At 42.2% G+C, this 19,730-nt stretch overlaps 1 protein-coding gene across 6 annotated transcripts in view; it reads right to left on the bottom strand.

The window, feature by feature from the left end:
• Positions 1–2,897: 2,897 nt before the first annotated feature.
• LOC119209263 (disks large-associated protein 1-like) overlaps positions 2,898–19,730 on the bottom strand; it is a 73,815-nt gene continuing 56,982 nt past the window's right edge. For 4 of the 6 annotated variants that reach the window (XM_037458451.2, XM_062557534.1, XM_062557536.1 and 1 more), the window contains 10 exons: positions 16,107–16,231; positions 15,419–15,544; positions 15,099–15,257; positions 14,918–15,000; positions 11,488–11,533; positions 10,892–11,173; positions 8,537–8,669; positions 8,044–8,135; positions 6,856–7,008; positions 2,898–4,273 (listed from right to left, as the gene is read on the bottom strand). In XM_037458451.2, the coding sequence (XP_037314348.2) occupies positions 4,046–4,273; positions 6,856–7,008; positions 8,044–8,135; positions 8,537–8,669; positions 10,892–11,173; positions 11,488–11,533; positions 14,918–15,000; positions 15,099–15,257; positions 15,419–15,544; positions 16,107–16,231 (1,427 nt within the window). In that variant the 3' untranslated portion in view covers positions 2,898–4,045. Of the gene's footprint in view, positions 4,274–4,352; positions 5,042–6,855; positions 7,009–8,043; positions 8,136–8,536; positions 8,670–10,891; positions 11,174–11,487; positions 11,534–14,917; positions 15,001–15,098; positions 15,258–15,418; positions 15,545–16,106; positions 16,232–19,730 lie in introns of those variants that run through there. The other 2 variants (XM_062557535.1, XM_062557537.1) reach the window with 2 other exon arrangements.

The following is a 19,730-nucleotide window of genomic DNA, read 5'->3' as shown; positions in this document are numbered from 1 at the left end:
GGCCAAGACTGCCAAAGGATAAAATAAAAAATGTCATTTGATTTTAAATGTTTTTGTGCATCATGTAACCAAATTGTAATGAATTGTTAGTAATCGTTTGGACATGGCATGTATAAAGGTTGCACTTAAACAGGAATGTAATTCCATTGAAATCATGGCAGTGTGAAACTTCCAATCAGGTTTATGTTGCTGATTATATCAATATGATTGATTGACATGAATAACTCAATTGAAGATGTTTCATATTAGTAAAAAGTCCAATTTCCTGACATAGGAAACTCCTGATGCAGGAAAGAGAATACGATGCTTGTATTGGTGAATAGATTTCCACTTTTTCCACACACATTATTACTTTTGAACTGAATGATTTTCCTTTAGTTATGTTCTACATGGTGGTTTTAAAAAATGTACCTTGTTTTATTTCCTTTTCTTTATTCAATGCAATTTTTATAGTGCAAACAAAACGTAACTTAAGCAAAGTCCATTTTGCCGTTTCACTCTGATTTTTCGGTGGCACAGTTTCTGCCGATTTGAGTTTGATTCCATTTTTCATTCAAGTTGCGTTGACCTTTCTTAATTGTTCATTTTCAAACACAACATTTTAATGACTTAAAGTGGAGTTTTACAGTAACTGCTAAGATGCAAACTAATTGAAAACAATTCTGTTTCAATACTGGCTACCCTGATCTTACACAGATTTCACATGGTTTTCCTGTCAGTTTTGATACACCATCTCCAAGTTCAGACAGATATGGCTGTCGGCTTGCATCTCCGACCATATTGTATGTTTGTCATCATGTCTGAAAGTCATCAGCGCTTTGATCTGGGAAGCTTCTAATATACACCAAAGGTTCCAATGGTTCCCTCGGCCCGTGTGATGTTGTTCCTGCTCTACTGTTCCTCCCAAACACACAGACAGTAAGCTTGCTACTGGAACACAAAATAAATGATTCAGTCAATGCTCAAAGAAACAGAATAAAGAAATCTTTCAGCATTTGTATGGCCCTTTCCTCTTGATAAGAAGGGTATTTCACATTGAATATGGCTCACGGTCATTGTCACCGTCATCATCGTTTAAACACAGAGGTAATTAGATCCTGTACAAAATGACAAACACACACACGTACCCACACACACACACACAACCGATCTTTAAAAAGAAGAATATAAATACTGAATACTTTCAATAACAACAGGTCATCATCAGCGTAGGATCGAATCCTGTGAATCCTGCAACTGACTTCCAGTGTTGCTCTGGAGATGAATGGCAGTTAGAGGTTGTCACAAAAAATGTTGGCATAAGTAGTAGTACAAATGGCGTTATCACAGATAAACAATGTGAAGTGGCCCAAAAAAAGTCATCTTGTGTTTCTTTGTGTCTGCTGAAGTCAGGTGTGCTTTGGAGGATGAAATGGAATGTCTTCTTGTGGCACATAGGAACCCTCGTCAGCAAGCGTCCATGACCACATCTGTCAACAATGTCTACGACTTGTCCAAAGTTAATCATTCACTACATGTGCTTTTTCATATCTTCTTGTTTATGTTTGTTTTGGGGCTTTTTGTCTTTACGTATCACTTTGTCTGACACTCAGGAGACGGATTGAAGCAGCAACATCTGAGGTAATAGAGCCTACGTTTCCCTTAATGCATCTTAAAAGCTTCTTTTTCGAATACGCTTCGTTCCTGAAGAAAAACCTACAGCTTTCTGACTCCACACCTCCACTAGTAACACTTTCTGGTCTCTGAACTCTCCAAGCCCAACGTGAGATAACCTAAGTGACATCCTTGTCACATCATCAGGGGTTATTTCCTGAGACTTGACAAAGATGGGGACACAGAAGACACACCTCTTTAGTGACTCATCAGGGCTCATGAAAAAGGGTAAAGGGACTCACATGTAGTCCTTTTAAATTGACAGGAGCAGAAATGGCAATGAGGCTGGATTTTATTTTAAAGTTGCATATCAAGAATATATTGATGGATATTCAGCAACAAAAGCAATGCTCTAATATGCTAGCTGTGCTTAGCTTGCTATGCTAGCCTTGACAATATAAAAATAACATACCTGGCTTGAATATTTATTAAAATAAAGCACCAAGGTAAAAGGTGAACTGAAATTAGAAATACATTTAAACAGATTCTATGTTTTTGTATTGTAATATCACAGCAACGTATATATAAAATATACCACAGATATATTTTTATATAACAAGTCTACCATGGTGCATAAAGGCTTTTGTAGGGAACAATGAATACGTTTAAGATCTGGGGAAGATTAATCCTCCATTATGAAAAAAGACCTATAATGGCCATCACACAGGTCTATATAGGTTGCTTGTAATTGTCAATGCATTTATGTTTTAGAAGAAAACTTTACCTTTCATATTCACTCCTCTGTTCAGCCCAATATATCTCTTCAGAATTAAAAAAACAAAATCTTTTATAACATTTCACAGCCAGCCATATTGTCATTTCTGTTCCTGTCTCTAAAGTTGCATGGGCCTGTTTTACAGCTGTGGCCTGTCAAAATACTACAGGACATCTCTAACGAAGCCATGATGATAATAAAACCGCACTCCACATTTAACAGGTCCTTTTTCCGTCCCCTTAATTATGGGGTATTGTGTTACATTTAAATGAAGCCTACACGCTCAACTAAATATTGCTTGTAATTGCTTTGTATCGTGTAAAATACAAATTATCTCAAATATCCAAGCAGAACAGACTTGAAGATCACATCACAAGTGTTATGCAAAAGTGGGGATCGCTCACAGACCCTAACCAATTCATTTCCAAACATTATGAGGCCTTTTTCTCACTGTAACGTAGCGCAGCTTTGACACTTTCAGCACTTTATAATTCACTTGATGGCTCTCCATGTTACAGAGTTAAAAGAAAACTATGTTATTTACAACTTTTAAAATAGTTTTGGTCATCAAAAGCTGAATTGCTAAAACCCAAAGGGTGAAACCTCACCAGCCATCAGACGGTTTGGAACCTAATTATAAGTAATAAGCGCTTTTAAGAAGTTGGTAACTCCTATTTGAGATTTGATTGGTTGTGAAATGTGCTGCCTTCCTACTCGACTGGTGGGTAAAAAGTGAATTAAAATAAACAAATTTCCTCTAAGATATCATCCCGGTTATTAAGAGGGTTCATATAGAGGAAGAGCACTGCAGCTGATCATTACATAAAGTCCAATAAATAAGTGACGCGTTGTTGGGATGGCATGAGAGATGGAAGATCAACAGTGATCATGGCGGCCTCTCCTTCTCCTCCTTTTCTATGTTTCTACATGAGCGAGAACCAGTTTGCAATTCAAGTGTTGTCATTGTCGTTTGACAATGTTGATGATTGTGTGTTTACTCGGTGTATCTGTGTCTGATTGTCCATCTCTTGCTTATGGATGTGTAACACAACCCGAGGACCTACAGGCAAAACATCCAACCCAAGTGAGACCAGCTCCTGTGAGGGGGAAGCAGCACACGTCACTTCACTTTTACACGTGTCTTTCCATATAAACGTCCTGTGTAGGGTCACGTTGTTCTTAGGTTTGGTGCAGGTTTGTTAAGTAGCTTCTTCATATGGCGTTTATTAAGTTCATAAGTTACTTGAACTAAGTAAAAGCACCTTAGGAACACTGGAACATTTCTTTAGTTGAGGAGAACTGCTTGTTTTGGGGCTATAAATAGTGTTATCTGGTTATGTTACCAATAATATCTTGGGAGGGGGGGGTTGGCATTATTGGGAAGAAATTGATATCTGATCAAGAAATTAAAACAACCATCCGACTGCTGACCTAAACTTCTTGAAACACCATGAATAAAATATCTAAATCTGATGATTGTGAGAAGAGATCTGATGACTCAATAAGGAGCTCCTTCTTAATATTAGAGATAGAGAACGTTTTTTCAGCTGACCCTAGCAGTTGTATGAGGTTTGTGTTCTGATTAGTTATAACCTGGAAGAAAATGACTCCAAAAACTACAGGGACTGGTACTTGGTTGCCCACACACACACCCCGCATGCCGACTGGTGCGTGTCCTCATAGCCTCGTCTGCGCCTCGGGGATGTAGATCTCGATGCTGTCGGCGCTCTCCGTGGCCGAGTTCTGCCGCACGGATGCAGCCCGCTTGGCGGCCATGAGGCGCCTCCTGGCCTCCTGCCGCTGTTTCTCCGAGCTCTCCAGCGACCGGTCTCTGGCCAGAGGGGGGTGGTGGTGGGGGGGGCCCTTGGGTGGCTTTTTTGGCACTGGAGGTGGGAGCCTCCTCTCCTGGGGGAGAGTGCGGTCGGGGGGGAGGGGGGGGGGGGGGGGGGGTGAGAACATGTCAGGAAAAAGACAGACGTGTGTGTGTGTGTGTGTGTGTTCATGTGAATACCATAACAGCCCTCTTGAATGTATGGCGAGGGGCTTGTAGGCCTCATTCCCCGACGCCTTGTTTCACACCGCCGTTCTAGTTGTACTAAGACAGGGGGGCCCACTAAGTCGATCGCCAAGGCAGTACCAGCAGATCGGCTGCCATTGGGGGGTGGTGAGATCGCCACGACTTTGAAAAGTAGGTCGGGAGCCGGAAAAAAGTGTGGGCACCCCTGTACTAAGACATATAATATATATAATATAAAGATATATAAATATTGCTGTACAACAAGCTATGTTTCATCTGAATGCAAGGAAGGTATTCTATCATAATAATGCAGAAATATGCCGGATGGTTTGCAAGAGAATCCCGTGTACAGGTTTGTTCCTCCGCATTAACCGTACATGTAAAAAAAAAAAACGTCGTTTTTTGATGGTATTTTAGTGTTATGCACGTCTCTCATTTGATCCACTCTCTCCAGTCCAACACACACAACATCGATGCCACACACAGTGAGGCGGCTGCAGGCGGCAGAGGGGACGCAGGGCAAGACGAAGCATGGGCGGATGGATGGAAAAGACAGACATGATGGATCTATGGAGGCCCAGAGGTGTCAAGACCCCGTGGTGCTGTTGGCATTGCAGTAATGCTGATGGATGCGTGGCTGTTTGCGAGCGCCTTCACTGTCGACACACAAAAAAGCACAAAGAAAGAAAAAAAGACAACAATAAGAGCAAATGAGGAAGCCAGCATAGTCAGTATTCACAATGATGCAAAGCCATAACAGACACTGGTGAAAGAGCAACGGAGCAGGCAGAGATACACTTACAGAGTATCTGTATCAGACACCAAGGCAGACAACCAAGCACTGCAAAATGTACCTAATGGCTTTAATTTGGCTGTTGCCATCTTGTTTTTTTACAAACTGAAATGATATGAAAGGGTGCAGCTCCCACAGAATGCTAAGAGGACAGGACAATGCTGAGCTGTGACTCTAAATGGACCATCATTTACTCAATGAACATCATGCTGTGTTGAACAAAGAGACCTATGCATAGTCGGAAGTAGATGGATTGGTTTGTGCCGTTCTGAGGCCTCTAGTTTCTGCCATTTTACTGTCACCATCGTGGGTGAAGGCTCTCGCCTCGTTGTTTACAGCGTTTGGAATGTAATGGGGTGACGTATAAGCATACTGCTTTATGGTCTATTTGACTCAAATTAATAATAATTTACTAAATGAACATCCTGTATTGAAGAAGACTGAGGCCGAGACCATGAACCCATATTTACAATACTACTAAGGGAATAAATCGAGGGAGTAAAGCCATTGAGGACATTAGGGAATGGGCTGTGGAACCATGTTTGACATAGTATGTCACTCATGGAAAAGTCTTGCTTTGAAAAGATGTTACTTGTTGCTGGAAGAAAACGGTGGAAGGGATGGAGTGACAGCTGGAGAGAGGAGTGGGCAAGTTGTCAGAGCTTGTTGTGCTGGAGTACAGCAAGTGTAGCTCTGTGTTATTGGTTGTGTTAGCCGAATATTAAGCGGATTTCTGACGCAAAATCCACTTAGATGGAAGTGCAGCGAAGGATTGACTGGAGCAAATCAATATTCATATATATCTATACATATGTGGATGTAATCTACCCCACACACCATGACACACTGTAATAACAGTCCCACAGGTTCATGTTATTTCCCCCTCTGATGTCTCTTCAGAAGTGTGTCAGTGCAGCACATGAATGAATAAATGAGGGAAACCGAGGCTGACACATGAACTTAACCTTTCATGGTTTTGGGTGATTACAACCTGGCACCAAGCAGTTCTCTGATTGGATGCTTTGTAGACGTGGGTTACAGCAGCAGTCTGACATGTGATTAACTTGTGACAGGGCTGTTGTTGTTGTTGTTGTTGATCTAAAACGTGTACACGCTGCATATGTGACGCTGTTGGCTTCACCTGTCTGTCTACATGGGGGATCTTTGTTGTCCTGACAAAAAGCGGTTTCACTTGGATGTCCTTTGTGGCTTACACCAGACATGATAGGACATTTATGCAAAGAGCCAAAATGCTGCTGCGATGTTTAGCACAGAGTGAGAGAGAGAGGTGAAGGATTTTCAGTGCTCAGAAGACTCGAAAAGCGCTGCACAGGTACAGTCAATTTACCGTGCACTTCTGTTTATGAAAACTTTACAGCTGGTTGTTGAATAATCCAACGTTACATCGACATTGTAGAGTGACTGAGGCACACCCATTACATGCACGTACCAATTCACCACATGACTTTCCATTGCCATTCAGAATGAGGTTAAACAGGTGCATGTCTGACCGTGGCTGAAGTGTACAGGGCCTTACATGCTGTCACAGTGGTTCAATAAACTAATGGTGAACAGGCAAACAGCAAAAGGAGAAGCCGCGGACTGAATTAGTCGGGCCAGATGGTGATGTCATCCATAGTCCATCAGTCAGCACAGGGGAGGCTTGTGTGAAGGTACCTTTCGTTCTGGGGGATCCAGGGGTCGCCAGTTGTTGGCTCTGATCTGGTGAAGCTCATCAAACTTGAGGCTTATGTTCTCGATCGACAGCTGTAGCATATCCCAAAAACCGGCCAGGTCGGAAGCCACAGGGCGGGGGTGGGCATTGGGGTTCTATGACAGAGGCGGAGGAGGAGGAGGAGGAGGAGAAGAGGAAGAGCATTAAAGACAAAAGCCAAGTAAGAGAAAACGGGATAAAGATAGTTTTACACACTAGTTGTCAAAGTTAATTTGTAGAGAAGCCCAAAGTGACACAAAATGTACCTCTAAAAAAAATGTAATTACTGGTCGGAGGTCAAGGCCGAGAACTCATTTCATGCAATTTTCGTTACCCCTTTATGTTCTAACTCAGTCAAAAAGAGGTATATAGCTGAAGAGGATTTCAAATGGGGACTGACCATCATTCAGACCTCAATTATTACAAAATACTAATAGTCCCAAGAACATCCGATTGGACCCAAAGACCATTTGTCAAACTATAGACATCAGTTGTTTGAAAGGCCCATTGTTCCAACAAACAGAAGCAGGTGGCAGAGCTGTCCCATTGCACCTTGCAGTACAGCAATGATAATATGTTCTTTTTCACACACTATTATCACCAAGAAACTGAAGACTTGACCTAATGGTGGAACTAGAATAGAAGATTTGTCCTCTGGGCAACATGAATATCTCTCCAACAGGACTCTCCAGTGACAGTCACTCATTTCGGTCTTTGCCACACGTCCAAATTCTCACGCAAAAAAAAGAAAATGGACTTTGGTCCGAGCCGCGTAGGTTCCTCTTCAACCGCCGGCCGTAGCATCCACCCCCCCCCCCCCCCCCCCAGTCGACCATATCGTCCCTGCCCCCCCATCGGCCGACAAAATGTCACTCCGAGGTTTTTCAGAGCCCCGTGTACAAAGTTTCATGACATGAGGGAGATTCTGTGCTTTGCTTGTGAGGAAAAACTTTCAGTTTCCTTGGATCAGACTCAGATCAGATGTTGAATACTTGCCCATATATTTCATACCTGGAGGCTTGTCAGAGACTAATTAGTTAATTGAGAAGACAATAAGAAGGGAGTGACAAGAGAGAACTCGGAGTAGAAAGTAATTAATAGATAAATGGGTGAAGAACATCAGTTTGTGTAAAAGAGTATCGCACACTCACCAGATTCTCCTCGCACAGCTCCCTGAACTGTTGGAACTTCTGGGACATCAGGAGCTGAGCACTTCCTACAGCACTCCTCATCTTCCCGAGGACTGAGCACAAAGAGAGAGAGAAGAAACTAAACAAACATCCATCTGTTCAGCAGAACATCTACCAGGGTCTCCGTGTGCACAGTGATACGGTCGGCTGGTATCAAGGAAATATTACCCTCATTAAACAAGCAGAAGGCAGTCTCTTAAAACGTCATCATTTTATTCAAAACCCCTTTTCAAACTCTTAATTATTATTATAATAATAATTACTGGGATGGAATTCCAAATGAACACTTCAAATTGAAGTGAGTTCATGAGTAGAGCGGTTGGATCGAAGCTCACTACTTACTTCAGAATTAATTTCATTTTCTTCCAGCCAGCCAGAGATTTCAGGGCAAATGAAATGGTGCCCCTTCTATGTAGTAAAACCTGGTGGACCCCAGGCCCACACAGGGACTCACCATCGTCAGGAAGGTCGTTGTCCTGCTGGTCGAGCTCCATCTGTCGACACCAGCCCTCCATGCGGTCGGTCTCTGCCTGCAGCAACTTCAGAAACCAGCGTCCATCTCTGTGACACACTGACCGCTGAACCACCTGCCATTCAAGCATTCAGACTTTCACAGCACGTAGAGGTGATCGACAGGTCCACTCCAACAACGCAACAAGTCATCCGTCAAACCTTAGACAGTTGCGTGGCACGTGGGGGGGGGGGGGGGGTAGCGATTCTTTTCCATGAATCACAGTAGGATTTTGTAACCAAGCAATAAAGTTATACTCTACTATTTATGTCAATCCAATTGGGAAATAATATTAATTACAGTATTTGTATGGAGATTTGTTGTACTTCAGTGTTTTATTAATATTAACAAATTTACTTTATATATATAATATATATATATATATATATATATATTATATGTAATATTATATGTTATATATTAAATTATATAAGTAATGTGTTCATCTCAAAACACACTTTTTTTTAAATAAATCACTATTTCTTTTATAAAACTTGCATCAATGTTTTGTGTTTTTTCTGTGATCATGAGCTCCTAAAGAGCACTTTAATATTCTTATCATCAAATCAATACTGGGGATGGAAACAAGATGCATTTTTAATAGGAGTAACATTGCTGAAAATATGCAACCATTTGAAGCTGCATGTCTGGGTCTGCTGGGCCTTCTGCTGCCCCCCGCTCTTTAAAAGCCATCCATGAGCACACAGAGGGACATCAGTGTGACTAGGGGTTGGGGTTCATCATTCATTTACCCGTTTAGTCAGGGTTCAAAATGAGGGGGACCTGGGGGGGTCCCGGACCCCCTATAGGTCATTAGGACCCCCTATTAGATTTTATTTTTAAATTTTGGGGGGTCCCCGACAAATATTTTTAACATTAAAAATTATTGTGAAAATTATAGGTCTTTTGTGACGTTTTATATTCATAACAATAATTAATTCATTTCCAGGGCAGCCAATAGCATCACAGACTGTTGTTGTGCTCTATGACGCAGACACGTAGGTTACTGTTGAACGAAGCCTCACAAAGAGTGAAATCCCTCATGAAAATCCTGTAAGTGCTTCGATTATGTTTATATCTCCATAATAATTGATTATTATGGTCACATATTTGGAGTTGGTGTTCCTATATCAAAAGTTGCATTAACTAACTCAGATACCCAGTGTAACGTCATGATTAGAGTTTCTTTCTGTACGTGTATGAAGCCAAACAAGCTGCCAGCTAACAGCAGCACATTCACAAACATATTGCTGAAAATCTACAAAGCAAATCACAAATCTATTGCAGCGTTCACGATTGTATAAGTGAGCACTACATCACAACCACGTATGGAAACATGTAGTCAAGAAAATATATTTTAAAAATGATCGTAACGATCGGGATTCGAACCCCGTGGATCAAAACATCCTAAAGCCAACGCACCCTACGCAGTGAGCTCCATAGCTCACTACCGGACCGAATACCAACTCTGATTCCGGTGCCTTATTTAGATGCCAGGAACAGTCTTTATAGACATCATTATTATTCAATCCAGCGGCTAGTTGTTTTACAAATCCTATTAACATAAGGGATGAGAAATGCCATTTGTATTTGATCAAACCCTTTGAAGGTGCATGGTGCTGCCATATTGAGTACACCTGGTGGATTTAGGTAACTTAGTTAACTTCCTTGCTCAAGGAAAGAATGACCTGTTATCCACTTTGTCATGTCAGGGATTTATATAAGGTGCTGTAACTTTGTTGCTCCAGAATTACAGGGTTACCTGTTTGATTATAGCCAATCCACTTCTCCAGACACCACTACAATACTGGGACCAGCCCAAACCATGAAAAACATCCCAAGACCATTATCCCACCTTCAAACTATGTCAATATAAATTTGACTGCAGTATATAGTGTAGCAAGGTAGTCTTCATTTTTTTTATAGTTACATTTTAGGGGACCCCCCCCAAGAGTCCCAAGTCATTTCGAACCCTGCGTTTAGTAACCACTATTAATATTGGCTAATAAATAATAGTGAATGTTTTAAAAATGAATGGAATGTATTTAGGTAGTTACAAGACATCTAGACATCTTAAACATGGAGCCAACTGTTGTTAAAGTTTTGTTAATTTGATGCAGTTTGTGATTCTTCATGTTAACTTCATTAGATATCATCAGATCTGGACATGATCTAATGTCTATTATACCAAGATGTAATCAAGAGTAAATGTCAAATTGTTAAAGAAATAAAAGTATATTAATAATCTTGTGAACAATGTTAAAGTTGTTCCCATTCTCTGGCTACGCCCCCACATACCTCCAGAATAGCCGAGCTGTTGAAGTTGACATCCAGTGAGTCATCCGTTACGCTGTCTATCCACGGGTCTGGAGGGGGGAGTATGGACGGGTCAAAGCCCACGTCATCGTAGTCATCGGAGGCACAGGCGTGGTAGTGGTTCCCTGAGCCCTGGATGCTGACAGTAGAGGTGGCAGCATCACGGGAGTATTGTCGAGAGAGGGCACCAGATGACAGAACCTCCATGTCTGTGTCCGGGGAGTTTAGAGTGTTGTCCATCAGGTCTGGTACGTCCATGTCTGCCTGCATGAAGTAATGGATTTACAGTTGATGGTGAGTGGTAAAGGTCTGTGAAGTCGTTGTGTGACCACCTTATGTATACCCTCGTCCAAATGATAGTCAGTCTAAGTGGCTTGTTTAGAACTTGATTGTAGTGCTGGATCAATTCTTTTTTTCCTGTTCTGATATATAGATTACTTTCAGATGTTGTCCCAATTTTGGTTCCTTGTAATTTTTCACTGGAAATGGAAAAATGTAATGTCTTCTTAGAAGAAAATATTATCTTTGCCCATGTATCTACAGTCAGGGACTTTGAGTGGGCAGTGGTGGAAGCCTACCTGTACAGCTGCTGTTACACTGTTGGAACGCTGGAAGCGACGATACCTGAACACAAGAGGGGGACAGAAAAAAACATCAAAATTTGTATTCTCTAAACTACCAATCTCGGGATTCCCGTCGTGGTAGTAAATCATTTATTCCTTTGATGGTTACAGGTCCCAAATGACCCGTTGCTACTGTTGGGCTCCACCACAGCGTAAAGCCAAGGCTTTTGAAGCAGGTTTCTGCTGCAGGACATAAAACCCCGAAAGGAATGTGCCTTCACACCTTGGTGTGATCCCCAATCGATCCCCCAGCAAAGGGCCGAGTTAAACAAGACTCCAGGAGACACACCCAACCCCATCAACACAGTGATGTCTGGCAGAAGATCAGCATGTGTGGTTATTTTTTGTATTGTTTAATGAGCGATTGTGTATGTTTATGAACCACTATCGTGCCTCATTGCTCCCAATAAGATTAGCTTTGCTTTGAGTCTTTCCTTCTTTCTTTGATTTCTAATTTACTAACACACACACATGTAGAGCTACCTACGGATAGGGGTTTAACTAACACCAGTTCATGATTGGCTCATGTCAGCTCCACAGGTTTCTAACCACGAACGTGAACATGAAGAAACTGTGAGACCACTGCTGACAGTTGGGCGTGGATTAGTGACGGATCATTTCACAGATCTTAAAAGAACACGCAAATCGATGCACCTTGTGGTGCCTGAACTGGGGAGGAGGAGCGCGGCAGACAATCATCTGATGGAGGACAAGAACTGCATATATTAACTAGGGCTGTCAAATGATTAAAAATGTTAATCAAATTAATCAGAATTTTCAGTGGATTAATCAGGATTAATCACTATTTGCAATTACACCTTGATCCTAACCATTTTTTTAAATTGACGTAATTAACAACAAACCACTAATTAACGTTGTTAACGCGCTATTTTTGACAGCCCTAATTTTAACATTATACACTGTAACGCTTTTTAAATTATAGATTCAACAATTTTAGCTTTGAGCTAAAGTACCACTGTGTAGGACTTAGGATCAATAATACCCTTAGGTCCCACACAGTGAATCAGCTGTGTAAGGCAACGTCTGTCACGATCCCAGCTCCTTGAGCATCTTTTCCCTGTTTGTCGGTGCCTGTTTTGTGTTTTGTGTTGTTGCTGAACAGAACCTTTGCTGGGCAACGAGTACAAGGCGGGAATTTGCAGGATCACCGGCACCCGCTCCCACCTCAAACAAAGTACGTGTCAAACTATCTGTTTAAACAGTTGTACTTGTTTCATTCTTATGTGTGGTTTGAAGATAAATCGTACCGGTTGTTCTCTGGTTTCAAAGATGTGGGTTGGGAGCACGAGTACAGTGTACCAACAAGGCTGTTTCACCATTACGTCTTCCCATGTGTTTTGGTTACATTCTTTAACACAGTTGTAGAGACGTTCAAACTGCCAGGGGTCTGAAGAAAAGGCCGTCGAGTTTAGAAGCCAGTGAAACTGAAACCCAGCAGCAGTTAATGGGTTTATCTCGAGGATAACCTTGGCAGATGAGTCTGTGGGTGTTTGTTTGTGACTAGAGAGAGAGACACAATCATACGACAGCCGGATATGACTCAGCCGGAGACTGCGAGTCAGAGGGAAGATAAACCCCATGTAGCATAACTTGAGGTAGGCAACGTATCATTTAATCAGGTTGCCGTGTCAAAAAACATAAACATAAGCAATCTTTCACACTCTGAGCTCTCGAGTCAAAGCCCAGCACTTTGTAAGAAGATACGCTTCAACTGTGGCCACCATCGATCTTTACTTACAAAGCTTATGTTGGTACCACCAATAGAAACAATGGACAAAATGGTTTTTCCCAGGGCCAAAAGGAGCATTCCAATTGTTCCTTGAAGGTAGATTGGCCAGTGAGTATTGTGACGTTCCACACCTTTGCATGAAGACATTATCTCTAACTAGACGTTGCTGAATCTTATTGAAATACGCTGCTGTTGAGCCTTCTGTCTGCTTCTCTTTGGAATTTATTCTTAGATTTTCCAAATTACATTTTTTTATTTATTTACAGAGTGCAGTTAGTGACAGTGTCACTGTCTGCTTGACGGAGTGAGCTTACTACTTCCTGGGAAGTTACTGTGTAACTACTGTGTATTGAATGCATCACAAATTAATCTTTTAATGGCCAGTATTATCATGGGAACAAATAGTCAGTCATCTGTCTCTCTGTGCAACAGTCAAATGAAAATAACCAACTTTGACTCCAAGCACAACTGCAACAGGTCAATATATACGTCATGCTAGTTAGTCCAGCTAGTTTGCATAGTGATTAGGTACATTTGTCGCATCAAAGAGAGAAGCTAACAACAAGAAAATGGGGCACCAGGCCACTAACGCGTAAGACAATGATATCTGTGATATTTCTCTCAGACAAACTAGAGCATAATAACCACCGAGCATCTAAGCATGTTAATCATAAATGCTCCTTGCCTTTGAAGTTTTTAACAAAATTATGAAACTAATTCGTTTTGTTTTTTTGAGAGAGATACGTGCATTGAATGCGCATCACTAACCATTTTAGCGCCCTCTGCAGGTTTTAAGGGGTAGATCGGTTTCCTCAGCCAATCTTCACTCTTTAGCGTCATTTTACACTATTTGATTTAGCCGTATTTGATCAGATGATCAAAAAAGCGTGTTGACTCTAACAACGTGAAACGTGCCACGATTACTTTTCACACTGGGCTTTCCGGTAGATGTGCTTCGAGCCTTGTATCTCCATGTTTTTGTCACGGTTTGGGTTCATGTCCTGTTTTATTTTGTAGTCTCATGTCTCTCGTGTTCCTGGGTAACTTCACTTCCTGCCTTGTCCTGTCTTCCCCTGTGATTGTCTGCTGTGTCTGATTGTTTCCAGCTGTGTCCAATCACCCGCACCTCCCCTGTGTATTTAAGCCCTGTGAGTCTCTTGTCTCGTGTCGTGCCTGTTGCATGTTACCAGTGTTGTGTCGTGTCCCCACGCCATGTAGCTTGTATATGTTGTTGTTGTTCCAGGTACAGGTCCAAGTCCCTGTCTTGTCTTTGTTGTTTTTCCCCTCCTCGCCGTGAACTTTTGAATTTTGACTATTAGAGTCCTTTTTGGTTTCCTGAAACTCTGCATCTGAGTTTCAGGAAACCTCCCTTCCTGCCCTCGTACCTTTGTGACAGGGCTTTATAGGCGATTCTCAAAATTCCATGTTTTCTTTGTGTTACATTTCTTTTTTCTTTCTTCACTAGTAACATACACTGATTTTTAAACATCAGAACACTCACAGGTTCTCCTTTATCCTAACTGAAATTTTCCATAGACAACATAGTTACAGAGTTATTACACTTTTATCGCGGTGTGCCATTTTCGGAGCAGAGGCCAAAAAACAGCCGAGTGGAAGAAGTTCAACAGATATTACCCTCTGTCATCCTCCACTTGCACCCCTATAGAGGTAAACTTGGACGGGTCCTCGAGATCTGGAAGCTCCTCTGGTCCATCCACCTAAAGGAGACCGGCTGGATGAGTCCCTTGTATTCAACAATGAAGCCAATTATTTATTTGATTCTGTCTCTCCTCCTCCACTGCTGTCTCACACATACCTGGATGCCGATGGAGAGACATTTGCCCTTCCTGAGTGCTTCCTTCCTATATACGTCCCGGTGGTCTTCAATAACAGCCCCCCTGCTGTGGACTGAGGGGGTGGGGGTGCTAACTGTCATTGCGCTGTTACTGACGTGCTGACTTGCTGGTCCATGAACCTACGTTGAAATTACCAGAATGGAAAAAAGGGCACTTCGAATACATTATTCACAAAAGCAAAGACGAATGGGTTTTTATTTATTTATTTTTTTACAAAAGGTTACTTCCCAAAAATTGGAAGGTGATTTTAAGTTGGTTCCTATCAGCACAAAGCACTAACCTGTGCGTTCGCCGCCTCTATGGCGGCTGTCAGCGCCTTCATGCTGTCGATGCTTTCCGTAGAGTTACTGAGCCCCGATTGGATGGTCATGTCACCTCTGGGTCCCTCCTCTTCCATGTATGCATCCTGGTTGGTTTTAGAAAAACAGACACGGTTAAACATCACATTAAGCTCTGTGAAATAGTTGGAGGTTCAAATAATCATTGTTTGAAACATCTTCCATTATAGACTGAAAACTTAAATAAATAAAACATGTCTCTATTATCTCTTATTACAAACACTCACATTACTCATGCAATATAATTGCATTTAAAATACAAGGGTTTTGTTGTGGGCATTTCTTGAAGCGAGTGAGTGATGCACAGTGGATTTTCAAACAGATGGCTGCAAAGGAGCTGGATCCTCATAAGCAGGCAGAGGAAGACTACGTTGTCCTGTGGACATATTCTGTCTTGACGTATCAAGGTTATGTTAATAAACCTTGTGTATAGGAGGTATTTTCAAGGACCTCAGTTCCATGGTCGGTAAAAGAGGTGCTTTTCTCTCAAGGAAAAACAACAGTAAGAAACACAGCTTGCACTTCCATAATTGCTATAGCCCTAACCATAATGCACGTTACTTCATAAGGAGATGTGTGGGTTACTGTGACTACATGATGGGTGAATTTGTGAGTAGACTTGTGCAGTACCTGTGCAGACTCTGTGCTGCTCTGGGCTGTGATGGAGATGTAGGGCTTGGAAGCTGTGGAGCAGGTGGAAGTTCGGGGCGGTACCGGAGGAGGGGTTTTCTTGTAGGTGGTGATGCAAGATGAAACTACAAAAAAAGGATAAAAAAGGTGTATAAATTCTAAACTCTATAAGTTACAGATATTGACCACCATGACATCTGGTTTTCCAATTCTACACAAGATCAAGTTTCATTCATTTTACTCAAGTTCTACTTTGTTTAGTGCTATCTGAGAAAGGGTAGAATTTTTAAAAAAGCAATATCTAGAGAGCTGCACAGGATCTCTACACTACCATCACCTATGGTCACCAACTCTGGGTCACGGCTGAAAAGCTGAGGTCGAGGATACAAGCGTCCAAGTTTCCTGGAGGTTTTCCTGGACCGATGCAACCAAACTACAGCCTGTGAAAGTGTGTGATGACGTGTTGTTGTCTAATTTAGCCAAGAGTGGTAAAGAACAAAGCTGTTGTTTTTAAACCTGAGCCTGTCACTACAAGACCAATGCGTATATACCTGTCACTACAAGCACGCACACAATACGATACACAATAAACCCGTTTGTCTTTTATCCTCCTTCTCTGCATTGGTATCTTTGGTCATGACATTTATTCATGCCTGTGTGTTCCTCAAGAACATGCAGCCTGAGGGGGAAATGCAGCACTTTGTTAGCTACGTAGCTAGCTGCTGATCGATCTAAATACCAATGTCAAGCTGGGAAGAACACAGCAGGAAAACAATAGTGAGGAGCATATGGCAACAGACCACTACCTGGCTAAAGCTAATGTTAAAACTGAACCCTCAGAAATGTCATAAATACCGTGCTACAATGTATGAACAATGTTGCCAGGCAGGTGCTAGGGGGTCGAGGGATGGTAAGTCCGCCAGTCCACCGCCTCTGGTACGAAATGAAGCTTTTCATGAAAGCTATTGGATGGAATGCCATGCCATTTAGTGAAGACATTCATCTCATGTGAAGCAAATGTTCCCAGCTTTCTGAGGTCTTGTCATCACATTGAGGTTTCCATGGCTGGTAGCATTGTGTCCATAGGAGGGACAGTCTGTCTTCCAAACCTTGTCTTCTAGAAATGAAATTGGCAAAGTATTAAATTGTCCTCCCATTACATTGTGGTGTAAAACAGGATCTTTGGATAAGACGATATATTTAAGTGCCACACACAGAGGCAAGAGGTCAGTTAAAAGAGACAGGTGACTGATTGATCAGGGACCACATCTTTGTGTGTTCAGGTTTACGCAACAATGTAATTTTGACTTAATACTAATAAATCACTTCTTAAGTGTGTGTGTTGAACCAAATCAGGGTATCTTTCAAACATTATCTAGGAAACGGGAGTGTCTAAAGATAACCACAACAACTTTATTCACTTTTGAACACCTGTGTCTCCAGATGCACTGAATAAAATGCCCTTTTTATGTTAATGGAAACCAGTCGAAACAGATTTGCCTTTATGAATAAGTTAGAGGGCAGCGTTGTCGTACTTTAATCACCCTCAACTCTTCGCTGTTGTTATAAACAAATCAAACACATTTTTCCTCAGCCTCCTCCATCTCTGTAATGCTTGGACTTTTTGTGTTGGCTGTATGGGCGCCTGAAGGCTAAACAAAGAATGTGAGGATAATCCTCATAGAGAGGTTTTCACCTCCTCCTCCCTTTCTCTGTTAAATCAGTCGTCTGTAGTGGTGAGCCGGTCTTCTCTGCCTCTCGTCGTCCCTCGACAGAGCTAGCCTGTCGTAATTCAAGTGGTTCAGCAGAATGTTCAGGTTTTTATTGGACAGGGTCAGGGCACCTCAGCGGTTGTTGTTTTATATGCATCAGCAGTGTGTGAAAGGCTTACTGTGTTTTTATTTCAAAATGGGGCTTATTTGTGTTGGAAGTCAGATCCTCAGACAGACGTTTGCGGGGTTTAGAAACGGCTGCTGGACTGCACGTCGAGGGACGGGGTTTTTTCTGGTCCGTAGTGAAGGTGTTAGGAACTACCACAGTGATTGGGAAACAATTTTGATGACATCCATTGTGTCCTCAAAGGGAGCTGTGTGAATCCTGACAAAACCTTTTCCAGTGGTGTCATTGATATTATCGTCCGTGTGGAAGACAGCCAAAGGTTGGGATGGTTGGCAGTATAAGAACTTCTCCAGATGAGTGTATGCACTGGGTGACGCAGCCCAACGGCTCCTGTCCCGTTATCGACTTGGTCCTTTCAAGTCAAACCGTAAATGAGACAACGGTGCGTTTACAATAATCTGTGCACACAGGGGAATTCTGTCCCGATGGGCACAAACAGACATGTGTGCAAACAGAGGGCCCCCGTCGGGAATTGAAGGTGTTGCGTACGCACCCCACCTTCCCAAACCCACCATCGGGTATGTGCTGGGAGTTTTTCCTGGTGCTTTGGGTATCACGTTGCTTGTCTTCACGTCAGCTCCTTTTGCCTGAATCTCATCACAAGAGGAAAGTCAACTCGGTGACTTCAAATATATGGCATACATACATAACCTTCATGGGAAACTACACTAATTGGTAAATTATGCAAAACCTTTTAGTTGATGAGTCTCCTAGTGTGGGGCTGACCTTGTACCGTAGACATCTGGAAAAGCTACACCTCCTTTTCTCGCAACTGTTTTTTTTTCAACTTGGCCAAATGCCATGAGCTCAGCTGGCCTGCAGGACTACCGCTATCAATGTCAGGTCAATGTCAGCAGTTGTGCCGCTTCAATCTGTAGGTAAGAGGTCATCATAAACCAGCAAGAACAATTCCACTACGGTTTGGGAACTATATTCATATGGAGTCCGCACAGTGACCTTGACTTGGTATTATAAATTAAATGTTGCATTGAAAACAAAATCCTCAGCCCGTGACTTTTAGAACCCAACAGGAATTTCCCCCGACCGGTTGGACCCAGAGAAAGCTCAGGGCATCATCTACCTCATCTGGTCTGGGAATGTCTTGGGTTTCCCAGGACCAGGACCAGCTGAGAAGCTTGGCTCTACGGCCCCAGATGAGAGGAAAGACAATGGATCGATTGGAAACAAAACCCAAACTGCAAAATGAAGCTTTGGCATTGGAACACAAACTAATTTAAAAAATAGAAATTGTCAGTATGACATTGCAAAAGTGAGCTGGGTTAACTTTGCAAAAGTGGCTGATTTTACAAAGAAGAACAGGGCATTACCCTCCATATTTAACCCCAGAGGAGAGCATCTGTACAGAAATACATGGAAGTGGATAAGAAGTGCTCACAGATTAAATATAGTTTGGGGAGAATGTAAAGGATGGTACTAAAAGAGGTTTGATGGATCCAAGTCAATGGGAGGGAACCAGAGCATCAGCGCCTGGTCAGGAGTTGTTAGTCACGTAGTGTCAAGAACTCAAAAGCAACCTCCAAATGAGCCCTAAGATATTTAACTGGTGATGGTGATTCTCTTTTGAAGGGGGGCAGGCATTCAAACACCTCAAATACAAAGAAAGGTGTCTACACCACAATGAAGCAAGCAGCTTACTTCAACAAATTAATAGTAGACACATTCAATGATGGTGTTTTGTGGCCCCTCTGGTCCACAGCAAGAAAT

The sequence above is a fragment of the Pungitius pungitius genome, chromosome 15 (genome assembly GCF_949316345.1).
Source record: "Pungitius pungitius chromosome 15, fPunPun2.1, whole genome shotgun sequence".
Lineage (NCBI taxonomy): Eukaryota > Metazoa > Chordata > Actinopteri > Perciformes > Gasterosteidae > Pungitius > Pungitius pungitius.
This window is presented reverse-complemented; position numbering and strand designations above follow the sequence as displayed.